The sequence below is a fragment of the Electrophorus electricus genome, chromosome 4, assembly GCF_013358815.1.
Source record: "Electrophorus electricus isolate fEleEle1 chromosome 4, fEleEle1.pri, whole genome shotgun sequence".
Lineage (NCBI taxonomy): Eukaryota > Metazoa > Chordata > Actinopteri > Gymnotiformes > Gymnotidae > Electrophorus > Electrophorus electricus.
Genome location: NC_049538.1, coordinates 2,021,583 through 2,035,930, shown reverse-complemented (window position 1 = coordinate 2,035,930; position 14,348 = coordinate 2,021,583). Strand labels below are relative to the sequence as shown.

Sequence of the window (14,348 nt, the reverse complement as noted above, 5' to 3'; positions counted from 1 at the left end):
TAAGGTCACACACACACACACCCTACACCAGTAAGGTCACACACACACACACACACACACACACACACACACACCCTACACCAGTAAGGTCACACACACACACACACACCCTACACCAGTAAGGTCACACACACACACACACACACACACACACCCCTACACCAGTAAGATCGCACACACACACACACACACACACCCTACACCAGTAAGGTCACACACACACACCCTACAGCAGTAAGGTCACACACCCCCTACACCAGTAAGGTCTCACACACCCCCTACACCAGTAAGGTCACACACACACACACACCCTACACCAGTAAGGTCACACACACACCCTACACCATTAAGGTCACACACACACACACACACACACACACACACACACACACACACACACACACACACACACCCTACACCAGTAAGGTCACACACACACACACACACCCTACACCAGTAAGGTCACACACACACACACACCCTACACCAGTAAGGTCACACACACACACCCTACAGCAGTAAGGTCACACACCCCCTACACCAGTAAGGTCACACACACACACACACACACACACACACACACACACACACACACACACCCTACACCAGTAAGGTCTCTCTCACACACACACACACACACACCCTACACCAGTAAGGTCTCTCACACACACACACACCCTACACCAGTAAGGTCACACACACACACACCCTACACCAGTAAGGTCTCACACACACACACACACACCTTACACCACCTAGGTCACACACACACACCCCCTACACCAGTAAGGTCACACACACACACACACATTCCTACACCAGTAAGGTCACACACACACACACACACACCCTACACCATTAAGGTCACACACACCCTACACCAGTAAGGGCTCACACACACACACACACACACACACACACACACACACACACACACACCCTACACCAGTAAGGTCTCTCTCTCACACACACACACACACACACACACACACACACACACACACACCCTACACCAGTAAGGTCTCTCACACACACACACACCCTACACCAGTAAGGTCTCTCTCACACACACACACACACACACACACCTTACACCACCTAGGTCACACACACACACACCCTACACCAGTAAGGTGTCACACACACACACACACACACACACACACCCTACCCCAGTAAGGTCACACACACAAACACACACACGCACACACACACACCCTACACCAGTAAGGTCTCACACACACACACACACACACACACACACACTACACCTGTCCATCTTCTTGATGGAATGTAACACAGCCAGTAAACCTGGTGAACAGGTGTGTGAGTGGAGCACTCCCCAAGCGTCTAGACTGGAGCTCACCCTGATCTACTCACTGAGCCGAGAGCATGTGGTGATCTGCCACTTTGAACAAGGAGCCCATGACCAACATAAATATTTTTACATCACATATTTAGTGGTCAAGCACATTTAGTACCGTGAAGTGCTGGTGTTGCAGACTATTTACGATTTGACTGTTCTGTGACTTTTAAGGCCTTTAAGAAGACCATGGCAACCTGCAGAGGTGACATAGACGAGGCGCTAATCTATGCTAAGGTAAATTATGGGGGAGGTGCTAATTTAGTCAACGCTAACCTAGAGGAGGGGCTAAACCTTACAAATGCTAAACAGGGGAAGTGATGATCTATGTTACAGAAATTTGACAGAGGTGCCAATCTGTGCTAAAATAAATGGGGAAGGTGATAATCAATGCAAGAGTAAATGCTATACTTCATATTCAGTGGTGTAATCCCAGATGTGAATGGCTGGGTGTTCATTTGGGCACTTTGCTGGGTCTCATGGTGTGATTGTGTTGGTGCTTTGGAGGGAAGACTAACAGACTTACTGCAGCGTGGACCCTCAGACTAACAGACTTGCTGCAGCGTGGACCCTCAGACTAAGACGTGCTGCAGCGTGGACCCTCAGACTAACAGACGTGCTGCAGCGTGGACCCTCAGACTAACAGACGTGCTGCAGCGTGGACCCTTAGACTAAAAGACGTGCTGCAGCGTGGACCCTCAGACTAACAGACGTGCTGCAGCGTGGACCCTCAGACTAACAGACGTGCTGCAGCGTGGACCCTCAACAGACTGACAACAACATGTCATATAAGAAATGTTGACAACAATGATGATGAAGATTATGATTTTGGGATTCTGTGATTCTGTCCAGTCTCTGCCTGTCTGTCTGGGCAGGTCTTTCTCTCTCCCTCTTGCAGACTCTACCTGTCTCACTCTGCCTGTCTCTCTCTCTCTCTCTCTCCCACAGTTTGATTTTGAGAGTCGTGCGCACGGTGCTAACTACCTCGCGTATCCTCCAGTGGTTGCAGGTGGAAATCGTGCGAACACGCTACACTACATCAGTAACAACCAGATCGTTAAGGTAACACAGTGAAGTCAGGTGTGAGGCTGTATTTAGATGACCTAATGTGGAAGTGGTCTGGGACTGGGGGTGTGCTCCAAAGAGGACGTGCACACGGCAGGTTTGACACGAGTCGCGCTGCCAACGTTCCCCAAATGGCTACAGCACCCAGGGCACCTTATATTCTCACCATTTTATTATCTCATTCTCTACCTCTGTGTCGGTCTCTGTCTCTCTCAGGACGGAGAGATGCTGCTGTTGGACGGAGGGTGTGAATACTTTGGCTATGTCAGTGACGTCACGCGCACCTGGCCTGTTAATGGAAAGTGAGTGAGCTGTTCTGTGTTGACATAGCAGACTGGCTCCCAAATGTCTCCAACCCCAAGACTTTCACATTATCTAATTCAGTCTGCTGAAAAGTGTCTATTTTATTACAGTTAACGTACAATAAGATGTAATATGTGCCCCTCAAAAGCAGTTTATTGGAAAGACAGACTGTCAGAGTATGTTTGGAGAGTAATCTCTCCTGCACTGGTCTAGGTTCAGCGAGGCCCAGCGGGAGCTCTACGAGGCCGTGCTGGAGGTGCAGCTAGCCTGTGTGGATCTGTGCTGTTCTGGGGTCAGTCTGGACCACGTGTACGCCACCATGCTGACACTGCTCGCAAAACAGCTCCGAGAGCTCGGCATCCTACCTCACGGGGCCAGCGACACGGATGCCGTCAAGGTATCCGCTAGTCCAGGAGTTTCTTGGTCTGGTCCTGGAACTCTTCTGTGCTTTAGCCCTAAGCATACCAAGTCTTGGCTATTTGCTAAACACTAATATTCAAACACTAGTTGTTTGAATATTAGTGGTCAAATATATCCTATGCCAGCAAGGTCACACGCGTGCACACACACACACGTTACACTGGTAAGGTCACACACACACACACACACATACCATACACTGGTAAGTTTACACACACATCTACTACACCAGTAAGGTCACATAGACAAGATGTTTGCTACGCTAACACAGCCAGTAAACATGGTGAACAGGTGTGTGTGAGCGGAACACTCCCCAAGAGTCTAGACTGGAGCCCCACCCACATCTCGCTGAGCCGAGAGCATATGAGTGTGTGTACAGGGCGGATGCGAGTGTGTGTATACAGGGCGGATGTGAGTATATTATAGGGCGGATGCGAGTGTGTGTATACAGGGCGGATGTGAGTATATTATAGGGTGGATGTGAGTGTGTGTACAGGGCAGATATGAGTATATTATAGGGTGGATGTGAGTGTGTGAGTGTATGTACAGGGCGGATGCGAGTGTGTGTGTGTGTGTGTGTGTGAGAGAGTGACTGTACAGGCGGGTGTGTGTACAGGGCAGATGCGAGTATATTATAGGGTGGATGTGAGTGTATGTACAGGGCGGATGCGAGTGTGTGTGTGTGTGTGCAGGGCGGATGCGAGTGTGTGTGTGTGTGTGTGCAGGGCGGATGCGAGTGTGTATGTGTGTGTGTGTGCAGGGCGGATGCGAGTGTGTGTGTGTGTGTGTGTGTGTGTGTGCAGGGCGGATGCGAGTGTGTGTGTGTGTGTGTGTGTGTGTGCAGGGCGGATGCGAGTGTGTGTGTGTGTGTGTGCAGGACGGGTGCGAGTGTGTGTGTGTACAGGGCGGATGCGAGTGTGTGTGTGTGTGTGTGTGTGTGTGTGTGTTCAGGGCGGATGCGAGTGTGTGTGTGTGTGTGTGTTCAGGGCGGATGCGAGTGTGTGTGTGTGTGTGTGTGCAGGGCGGATGCGAGTGTGTGTGTGTGTGTGTGCAGGGCGGATGCGAGTGTGTGTGTGTGTGTGTGTGTGCAGGGCGGATGCGAGTGTGTGTGCAGGGCGGATGCGAGTGTGTGCAGGGCGGATGCGAGTGTGTGTACAGGGCGGATGCGAGTGTGTGTGTGTGTGTGTGTACAGGGCGGATGCGAGTGTGTGTGTGTGTGTGTGTACAGGGCGGATGCGAGTGTGTGTGTACAGGGCGGATGCGAGTGTGTGTGTGTGTACAGGGCGGACGCGAGTGTGTGTGTGTACAGGGCGGACGCGAGTGTGTGTGTGTACAGGGCGGACGCGAGTGTGTGTGTGTGTACAGGGCGGACGCGAGTGTGTGTGTGTGTACAGGGCGGACGCGAGTGTGTGTGTGTACAGGGCGGACGCGAGTGTGTGTGTGTGTACAGGGCGGACGCGAGCGTGTGTACAGGGCGGACGCGAGCGTGTGTACAGGGCGGACGCGAGCGTGTGTACAGGACGGACGCGAGCGTGTGTACAGGGCGGAGGCGAGCGTGTGTACAGGACGGACGCGAGTGTGAGTGATTGTGTACAGGGCGGATGTGAGCGCGCGTGTGTGTATAGGGCAGATGTGTGTGTGTACAGGGCGGATGCGAGTGTGTGTGTGTGTGTGTGTGTGTGTGTGTGTGTGTGTGTGTACAGGGCAGATGCGAGTGTGTGTGCGTGTGTGTGTGTGTGTACAGGGCGGATGCGAGTGTGTGTGTGTGTGTGTGTGTGTGTGTGTGTGTGTACAGGGCGGATGCGACTGTGTGTGTACAGGGCGGATGCGACTGTGTGTGTGTGTACAGGGCGGATGCGAGTGTGTGTGTGTGTACAGGGCGGATGCGAGTGTGTGTGTGTGTACAGGGCGGATGCGAGTGTGTGTGTGTGTACAGGGCGGATGCGAGTGTGTGTGTGTGTACAGGGCGGATGCGAGTGTGTGTGTGTGTGTGTACAGGGCGGATGCGAGTGTGTGTGTGTGTGTGTGTGCAGGGCGGATGCGAGTGTGTGTGTGTGTGTGTGTGCAGGGCGGATGCGAGTGTGTGTGTGTGCAGGGCGGATGCGAGTGTGTGTGTGTGTGTGTGTGTGTGTGTGTGCAGGGCGGATGCGAGTGTGTGTGTGTGTGTGTGTGTGTGTGCAGGGCGGATGCGAGTGTGTGTGTGTGTGTGTGTGTGTGTGCAGGGCGGATGCGAGTGTGTGTGTGTGTGTGTGTGTGCAGGGCGGATGCGAGTGTGTGTGTGTGTGTGTGTGTGTACAGGGCGGATGCGAGTGTGTGTGTGTGTGTGTGTGTGCAGGGCGGATGCGAGTGTGTGTGTGTGTGTGCAGGGCGGATGCGAGTGTGTGTGTGTGTGTGTGCAGGGCGGATGCGAGTGTGTGTGTGTGCAGGGCGGATGCGAGTGTGTGTGTGTGCAGGGCGGATGCGAGTGTGTGTGTGTGTGCAGGGCGGATGCGAGTGTGTGTGTGTGCAGGGCGGATGAGTGTGTGTGTGTGTGTGCAGGGCGGATGCGAGTGTGTGTGTGTGCAGGGCGGATGCGAGTGTGTGTGTGTGTGTGTGCAGGGCGGATGCGAGTGTGTGTGTGTGTGTGTGTGTGTGTGCAGGGCGGATGCGAGTGTGTGTGTGCAGGGCGGATGCGAGTGTGTGTGCAGGGCGGATGCGAGTGTGTGTGTGTGTGTGTGCAGGGCGGATGCGAGTGTGTGTGTGTGTGTGTGTGTGCAGGGCGGATGCGAGTGTGTGTGTGTGTGTGTGCAGGGCGGATGCGAGTGTGTGTGTGTGTGTGTGTGTGTGTGTGTGTGTGCAGGGCGGATGCGAGTGTGTGTGCAGGGCGGATGCGAGTGTGTGTGCAGGGCGGATGCGAGTGTGTGTGTGTGTGTGTGTGCAGGACGGGTGCGAGTGTGTGTGTGTACAGGGCGGATGCGAGTGTGTGTGTGTGTGTGTGTGTGTGTGTGTTCAGGGCGGATGCGAGTGTGTGTGTGTGTGTGTGTGTTCAGGGCGGATGCGAGTGTGTGTGTGTGTGTGTGTGTGCAGGGCGGATGCGAGTGTGTGTGTGTGTGTGTGCAGGGCGGATGCGAGTGTGTGTGTGTGTGTGTGTGTGCAGGGCGGATGCGAGTGTGTGTGCAGGGCGGATGCGAGTGTGTGCAGGGCGGATGCGAGTGTGTGTACAGGGCGGATGCGAGTGTGTGTGTGTGTGTGTGTACAGGGCGGATGCGAGTGTGTGTGTGTGTGTGTGTGTACAGGGCGGATGCGAGTGTGTGTGTACAGGGCGGATGCGAGTGTGTGTGTGTGTACAGGGCGGACGCGAGTGTGTGTGTGTACAGGGTGGACGCGAGTGTGTGTGTGTACAGGGCGGACGCGAGTGTGTGTGTGTGTACAGGGCGGACGCGAGTGTGTGTGTGTGTACAGGGCGGACGCGAGTGTGTGTGTGTACAGGGCGGACGCGAGCGTGTGTACAGGGCGGACGCGAGCGTGTGTACAGGGCGGACGCGAGCGTGTGTACAGGGCGGAGGCGAGCGTGTGTACAGGACGGACGCGAGTGTGAGTGATTGTGTACAGGGCGGATGTGAGCGCGCGTGTGTGTATAGGGCAGATGTGTGTGTGTACAGGGCGGATGCGAGTGTGTGTGTGTGTGTGTGTGTGTGTGTGTGTGTGTGTGTGTGTGTGTACAGGGCAGATGCGAGTGTGTGTGTGTGTGTGTGTGTGTACAGGGCAGATGCGAGTGTGTGTGCGTGTGTGTGTGTGTGTACAGGGCGGATGCGAGTGTGTGTGTGTGTGTGTGTGTGTGTGTGTGTACAGGGCGGATGCGACTGTGTGTGTACAGGGCGGATGCGAGTGTGTGTGTGTGTACAGGGCGGATGCGAGTGTGTGTGTGTGTACAGGGCGGATGCGAGTGTGTGTGTGTGTACAGGGCGGATGCGAGTGTGTGTGTGTGTACAGGGCGGATGCGAGTGTGTGTGTGTGTGTGTACAGGGCGGATGCGAGTGTGTGTGTGTGTGTGTACAGGGCGGATGCGAGTGTGTGTGTGTGTGTGTACAGGGCGGATGCGAGTGTGTGTGTGTGTGTGTACAGGGCGGATGCGAGTGTGTGTGTGTGTGTGCAGGGCGGATGCGAGTGTGTGTGTGTGCAGGGCGGATGCGAGTGTGTGTGTGTGCAGGGCGGATGCGAGTGTGTGTGTGTGTGTGTGTGCAGGGCGGATGCGAGTGTGTGTGTGTGTGTGTGTGTGCAGGGCGGATGCGAGTGTGTGTGTGTGTGTGTGCAGGGCGGATGCGAGTGTGTGTGTGTGTGTGTGTGTGTGCAGGGCGGATGCGAGTGTGTGTGTGTGTGTGTGCAGGGCGGATGCGAGTGTGTGTGTGTGTGTGTGTGTGTGCAGGGCGGATGCGAGTGTGTGTGTGTGCAGGGCGGATGCGAGTGTGTGTGTGTGCAGGGCGGATGCGAGTGTGTGTGTGTGTGCAGGGCGGATGCGAGTGTGTGTGTGTGCAGGGCGGATGAGTGTGTGTGTGTGTGTGCAGGGCGGATGCGAGTGTGTGTGTGTGCAGGGCGGATGCGAGTGTGTGTGTGTGCAGGGCGGATGCGAGTGTGTGTGTGTGTGTGTGTGTGTGTGTGTGTGTGCAGGGCGGATGCGAGTGTGTGTGTGCAGGGCGGATGCGAGTGTGTGTGTGCAGGGCGGATGCGAGTGTGTGTGTGCAGGGCGGATGCGAGTGTGTGTGTGCAGGGCGGACGCGAGTGTGTGTGTGTGTGTACAGGGCGGACGCGAGTGTGTGTGTGTGTGTGTACAGGGCGGACGCGAGTGTGTGTGTGTGTGTACAGGGCGGACGCGAGCGTGTGTGTGTGTACAGGGCGGACGCGAGCGTGTGTGTGTACAGGGCGGACGCGAGCGTGTGTGTGTACAGGGCGGACGCGAGCGTGTGTACAGGGCGGACGCGAGCGTGTGTGTATAGGGCAGATGTGAGCGTGTACAGGGTGTGTGTGTGTGTGTGTGTGTGTGTGTGTGTGTGTGTGTGTGTGTGTGTACTTTGCATGCAGGTTTTGACTCAGCGGGGGATTCTGCAGTGTTCCCCAAGTACAGGGAACAGATGAAATTATTTGGTAACTGACACCAAGCTCTGTCCAACGCTTTCAGGGCCCAGGAATCTTGTTGTTGTTCTTTAGAAGTCTGTTTTGAATCAACTGATTTTTCCCTTCTAGGTACAGGTTCAGGTACCTCAGGCTATATCACGTTCAGAACCACGTGGAGGGTTTCTTTTAAACGAAGTAGCAACACCAGCTACTGGCTCTGCTGGATAGGATGGAGTGATGGATTAATTCCATGGGAAAATGCACCAAATAAACGGATAGAAATGGATTAACATCGGGTGGCAGCAGGTGTTTTTTGATAAACGCAATCTGTAATGACTGATGGTGATTAGCTGAATGTGTCCTGATGATCGGTGCTGGAGCCACTGTACTGCATGCTGTATAGTGAAATGCTGAAACCCGTGCACCCGTGGTCTTCTCCAGCAGCTAGACAGAGCCAGGGGAGCAGTGTTTCCAGAGCTAGGTCCCTCGGCACTGTTGGAACACTCTCGATGGTGATGTCCTTTCTAAACAGACATGGAGCGATGAGCTGGTGCTGCTGGTGCTGAATGGAGAATGAACAGAATGGCTTCCGTAAGAGTTAAGGTCTTGGTGTGAGGTTGGCTGCCTGCAGGATACAGTCTGGCTCTCAGTGATTAGAGCCTCAGAGAAGGGGTACGTTGGTTGCTACCCAGTATCTCGGCCATTGGCTTTGTGGATGGAGCTCGTATTTGACACAATAAACCCAGCTGAGCCAGCACGTGGGTGGGCTGTTCAAACCAGCAGGACCCACAGAGCCACTACAAAGCCTCAGAACCTGACACAGGATGGTTATTACTGCGCTTGCCTGTGCACTAGCAAGGGCTAGCACACACTAATGCGTTTACTTATTTACAGGCAGAGGAAACCGTTTCAGTCCTTTATCAACATGCATCTGTCTATGTCCCATACTCATATTTTCTCATCATTTCTGAGATCTCTTCGCTCCTCTCAATTTCTCTCCCTCTCACTCGCCAACTTTTTTCATTGTTGCACTCTCATCTCTCTCTTGGTTGGTTGGTTGTGTCTCACATCACTGACGTGGTTCCCTATCTCCCCACAGGCGGCACGTCGCTACTGCCCCCACCACGTGAGTCACTACCTGGGCATGGACGTGCATGACACCCCTGAGCTATCGCGCTCCCAGCCCTTACAGCCGGGCATGGCTGTCACGGTGGAGCCCGGTATGTGGAGGTCCCCCTCACCCTAGACAGAGCTCCGTCACACATCCACGCTTCGGCTCGCGTTTAACGCTGGAGGTGGAAGCAGATCATAATCCAACTACATGGACAACAGCGATGGTGTACAAACGCTGGTACCATCCTCGGGGGGCGGGTCCCCTGGGTGGGGGAGGGCTTGTTGTTGTTTCTAGCGAATCCAACCACCACAGGGGAGAAACAAGGTGGGGTCTGGTGCTTTCACATAATTCTACTGGCTGGTTTCAGTTGAATAATCCATCTACCAATTGGCTAAGATCCTATGAAGATTCTGAGTTGGAATCCAAATATTGTCTTAATAAAGCACAGTGTGAGAGCATGCTATAGTGTGTGGGGTCATTCATTCATTCGATGAATGGGGGGGAGGACTTTTACTTACGGCTCCTGACCCATCCACCTCGGCGTCACAAGTCCACAGTGCACCAGACAGACGTCATGTTTTGGGATTCATTTTAGTTATGACCCTATTGCAACTGATTTGCGATATTCAGAAGTGTATTGTGTAAAAGTTGCAGATTCATTGTCAGCTTGGCTGTAGGGTGGTACATCTCCAGGAGCAGGGCTGGAGTTGAACTCTACAACATGGATCTCTAGTTACGCCCTTCTCTGCTTTAACAGAGTTCTCATAATCACAGCTAAACCATTCCCCGTCTTCCCCTACAGGGCTGTACTTCAGCGAGAGTGACGACTCTTGTCCAGAGAGGTTCCGGGGCCTTGGGATTCGGATAGAAGACGACGTGGTGATTCAAGAACACGGGGGCCCCCTTATCCTGTCCTCTCACACCCCCAAAACAGTGGCGGATGTGGAGAGAGCATGTGCACAGGCGGAGGGATGAGGGAGGGTGGGGTGAGCCCCGTGGCCCAGGACAGCGCACACCAGAGCCCTCCTTTTCCAAACGCCTTCCTCCTTTGCATTGTACACAATATCTAGTGCTGTCCAAAGATCTTCTTCTAGTGCAGCAGTGCTCACCTCCAGTCCTGGGGATCTTTCTGCCTGTCTCAGATGAACTCCCATCTCTCTAATGCGCGGAGGGTTCTTAAGGTCTTGATTATCCAGATCAGGTGTGTTTAGACTCAAGTTGGGACTAAACTACAGGGGAGGGAGGTCTCCAGCATGGGCACTGGGTGGCCCTGTGCTCCGTCGGCACTGCAGATGTGCCAGCCCTGACTCAGGAAGCCTGTGGCAGTGAGGAAGTCTAGATTGGGAGGAGCTGTGATTTAGGACACAGCTGGGCTCTGAATGCAGTACTCAAATGTGGAGTTGCCCTGTAATCCCTGCAGTGAAATTACGAAGGAGTCAGCAACTGGAAATGGTGTGTGTGTGTAAAACGAGTTGTCTTTCATGACAGTGTGAGTGGAAATAGTGTTGTTTACACTTGTCAACAACCTTTTTTTTTGAGTTACAATAAAATTCTAATCCTGGAGAATCTTGATTATCAAACTAATCTGAGACATGATTATGGGGGTCCTTACTGCTGTAAACCCAATCTCCCCAGCGTCTGGGCAACCTGATCAGGAATGGTATCATTTCTCACCAGCCTGGTGGGGTCTTTGCAGGGGCTGTTGGTCTGTGCATGCCGGACTGCGGAGAGGTAAAGTTTTCCTGTCAAGTGAGTTGTCATTGGAGTGGGATCTGCTGAGTGCAGCCCAGAGTCCTTGGATGTCGTTGCGCTACACTTGATCTTTCATCATGTGGGGTTTGACCTCCACAAGGTATTGACCCTTTTGGCCAGCTGACCTAATCAAAGCGCGCGTCCCCGAGAAGCAGCAGCTCGGAAGTGTTGCGATGGCGCTGTCCGGGAACTCCGGCACGCCAGTCCCCGTGTTGCGCTGCCGCCGTACACCTCCGCCCCCCCTCCCCGCGTGCCACAGGAGCAGAAACAACAACCCGCCATTTTGTTAGTGCGGGGAGAGCGAAGGAGGCAGGAGCCAGCGAGGAGAGGCACGGCAGCAGCGACCACCACGGCCCCGAAACGCGCCCGGGCGGACAGGGCGGCGGACAACCGGGACGGAAACGCGCCAGCCGCGTTAGGAACCCGGAGAAGGGCGATTGTCTGGCGAAAATCCGAGCAAGGAGCGCAAAGGAGAGGCGGAAGAGGGCAAACATTTAAACGGAGGAGAGTCTGCGGAGGAGAGGAAACGGCACAGCGCTAGATTTCTACACTGCCTCCGCTCGCCGAGCGGAAATTCTCTGCACCGCGCAACGAAATGACCGAGCCGGTCGCTTTCGGAGGACCAGAAACGTGAAGAAAAGAGCAGAGAACTGCGCGAGGCAGGGGGACATTTTAAAGGGATGAACGCGCAGGGGGGCTCACAGCATCACAAAGACTATGAAAGCTTTTTGAGGACCCCCAGATATGTGGGGGTGCAGCTGGCAATCCTGTTCGCACCCGAGGCTTTGCGTTCCTAATATTCATGCAACCGCGCTCGCTATATACGATTTTACCCCTTCGTCGTATTCTGTGGGTCTCGGCTGCTGGACGACTCCTCAGTTCTTGTGCTGAGCGCTTGTTAGTTCATCACGCAGTGGCACGTTTATTTTTGCAAGAGCCGTCAGTAAGTTGAAACTAATTTTTAACACGGACGAGAAAATACAGGATTTCACTTCTAATATTACGCCTGCCACATTCTCGGTACGCCACTAATGACACTTTTTTGCAAAAAGGGTCCGCAGAGAAACGACTAATTGGAGCATTTTCCCCCCACCATTAGGCATCGGTATCGAACTGAAATGTTTTCCGTGCACGCATGAACTTTGAACGTTGTTTTGGTGGTGTGTGCATTTCCAAGCCTACAAGCAACGGGGGGAGATTTGGGGCAAAGATTTTACCCCCGTCTCGTGCATTGGGTGTATTCATGCACAAATCCAGGCCTACACGTTCTGTCACAAAACACTAAACCTTGAGCGGGGTTAACGCAATACCCCCTACAAACTTAATGTTCAGAAACACAAGTGTTAACACAGACATTAGACTACACGCAGGGAAAAACAGGCTGCTGGAGTTGGGTCGCACGCCTGGCACTTCGTCAACTCTGGTATTTAGTCTCGGCGGTATTGCACGCCTGTTAACTGGTGTTTGTTCTGCAAAAGCACAAACGAGTCTTTACCGAGGCAGGGCTACGTCTTTGGTGCCCGTGTTCGTTTTGTTCACTGAATAACTGTTCCTTTACGCATTTCCAGTCGCCAAAGTACTGCAGTTGTTTCTTCTTAAAGAAAACTGACTGATTGGGAGACCCCCGATGTTCAGATTACAGGCTCAGATCAAACCATCATGTTGGAAAGAAGCCGCAGTGAGTGCGAGGCACGCCGCGACCAGACGGAGAATTTCTGTGTCCTGGGCATTTTTATGACCAGCGCATGAAAGGGATTTCGCGACCTTGCCCCCCCGGAGCTGCCTGGCGTCCGAGTTGATCAAATCCCCATCTATCGGCCACAGAGGCTCAGTGTCGGGGCGATGTGTCCGCCGAGGCTCCGTGAGCGCAAAGCGGACCTCCAGCCATGTTGTAGTGTAGTAATACCGAAAGGAAAGGGGGGTTTAATCAGGAGCTGAAGGGAGGAGAGCGTGTTTGTATGACACTTTCCCCATCGTCCCATGAAAAAGGAGTTCCGCGAGACCGGCGCGTTTGGAGAAGGGAATTATTTAAACCCCGACGAAGACTTCAGACGAGGGGATTAAACATCATCCTTTGTGGATATATGATTTAGTTGTAATTTGTGAGGTGGAAATATGGCCGATAGTGTTTTGGACTCCGGCCCGCCTTCAGCCAAGAGGCCTAAACTCTCTTCTCCGGCTCTGTCCGTCTCCGCCAGCGATGGGAACGGTAAATATAGTTTAATGCTATTAATAATGACAATATCACCTGCGCTAATGAACAGCGTCGGGGTCGCTTTCCTAGTTAAACTCAGCCAAGCAAGTAACCAGATGCTCATCCACATTTGATTAAATACCTTAACACAACAAACCTTCCTGCACATACAAATCTCCCAACCAGTTCGTTATATGACTTGGAGGATTAATGAGCACGTCAAGCACAGTTCCTCTGCCTTTCTTTACCCGCTGGTGGGACTTGCATGACTTCCAATGCAATATCTGTTCGATGCAAGTCAGCTAGCTAGCCAGGCTTGATCGTTTTTGTTCCCACTTTATTTACAAAAAGTTAGCAAGATAGCGATCTAACCGTTAATGCTTTTAGATATTACCTAGCCAGTTTGCTGTCCAGCTAGATAGCTACGTTAGCGCGTCATTCCCATTTTGTGTTCAGCGAAATGCGACCAATACAGCAAGTGCGAAGTGGAGCGTGTTACAGCGTCTGCAGAGGCAGCGCGGAGGTTAGTTAGTCCACATGCCATCAGGACGCTTGTCTTGGCAAATCAGGAAAGTTGCGTTGGAGTAAACGTACTTGTTTTTCTAACCCTTTGTTGCAATTTAGAACGAAACAAAAGTTCTTACTTGGCTAGTCACATTGTTGGTGTTTAAACAGTACAAATGACATTTTTGGACAAATCGTCCCTGCACGCCTGTTCATGCAAACAGATTTAGATCATTTCTCCGTGCAGCACAAGCTAACTTGGTCTACTTAGCTAGTGCACGAGCCCTGAACAGTAGTTCTGTCGGTGACTCGCTCTCCGCGAGTCTTGCGCGCGCCGTCCGTCCGCAACTCGGCGAAAAGGCTTCCACTGTCGCGCGCTTTACGGGACGTCCAGGTTGCATGTCTGACGGCGCCCATTTTGTCTCTTCGTGTGTTGGTCGTTGGCTCGTGCCATGTGGTTTTTATTAGCGTGCCCTGTTGTTCAGCTGTACGCACGAGGGGCGTGTTCGCACGCGCGCAGCCCCGGCGCCGGCCGTGCGTTG

The 14,348-nt window shown here is 53.3% G+C and overlaps 2 protein-coding genes across 2 annotated transcripts in view; both read left to right on the top strand.

The window, feature by feature from the left end:
• The window catches only part of xpnpep3 (X-prolyl aminopeptidase 3, mitochondrial), a 25,811-nt gene extending 14,881 nt beyond the window's left edge, over positions 1-10,930 (top strand). Inside the window, exons 5-10 of the mRNA XM_035524979.1 lie at positions 1,538-1,600; positions 2,312-2,425; positions 2,645-2,730; positions 2,945-3,128; positions 9,342-9,462; positions 10,159-10,930. Coding sequence (XP_035380872.1) covers positions 1,538-1,600; positions 2,312-2,425; positions 2,645-2,730; positions 2,945-3,128; positions 9,342-9,462; positions 10,159-10,331 — 741 coding nt within the window. The 3' untranslated portion in view covers positions 10,332-10,930. The remainder of the gene's footprint in view (positions 1-1,537; positions 1,601-2,311; positions 2,426-2,644; positions 2,731-2,944; positions 3,129-9,341; positions 9,463-10,158) is intronic.
• Positions 10,931-11,382: 452 nt separating this feature from the next.
• The window catches only part of ep300b (E1A binding protein p300 b), a 29,430-nt gene continuing 26,464 nt past the window's right edge, over positions 11,383-14,348 (top strand). Inside the window, exon 1 of the mRNA XM_035525073.1 lies at positions 11,383-13,317. Coding sequence (XP_035380966.1) covers positions 13,224-13,317 — 94 coding nt within the window. The 5' untranslated portion in view covers positions 11,383-13,223. The remainder of the gene's footprint in view (positions 13,318-14,348) is intronic.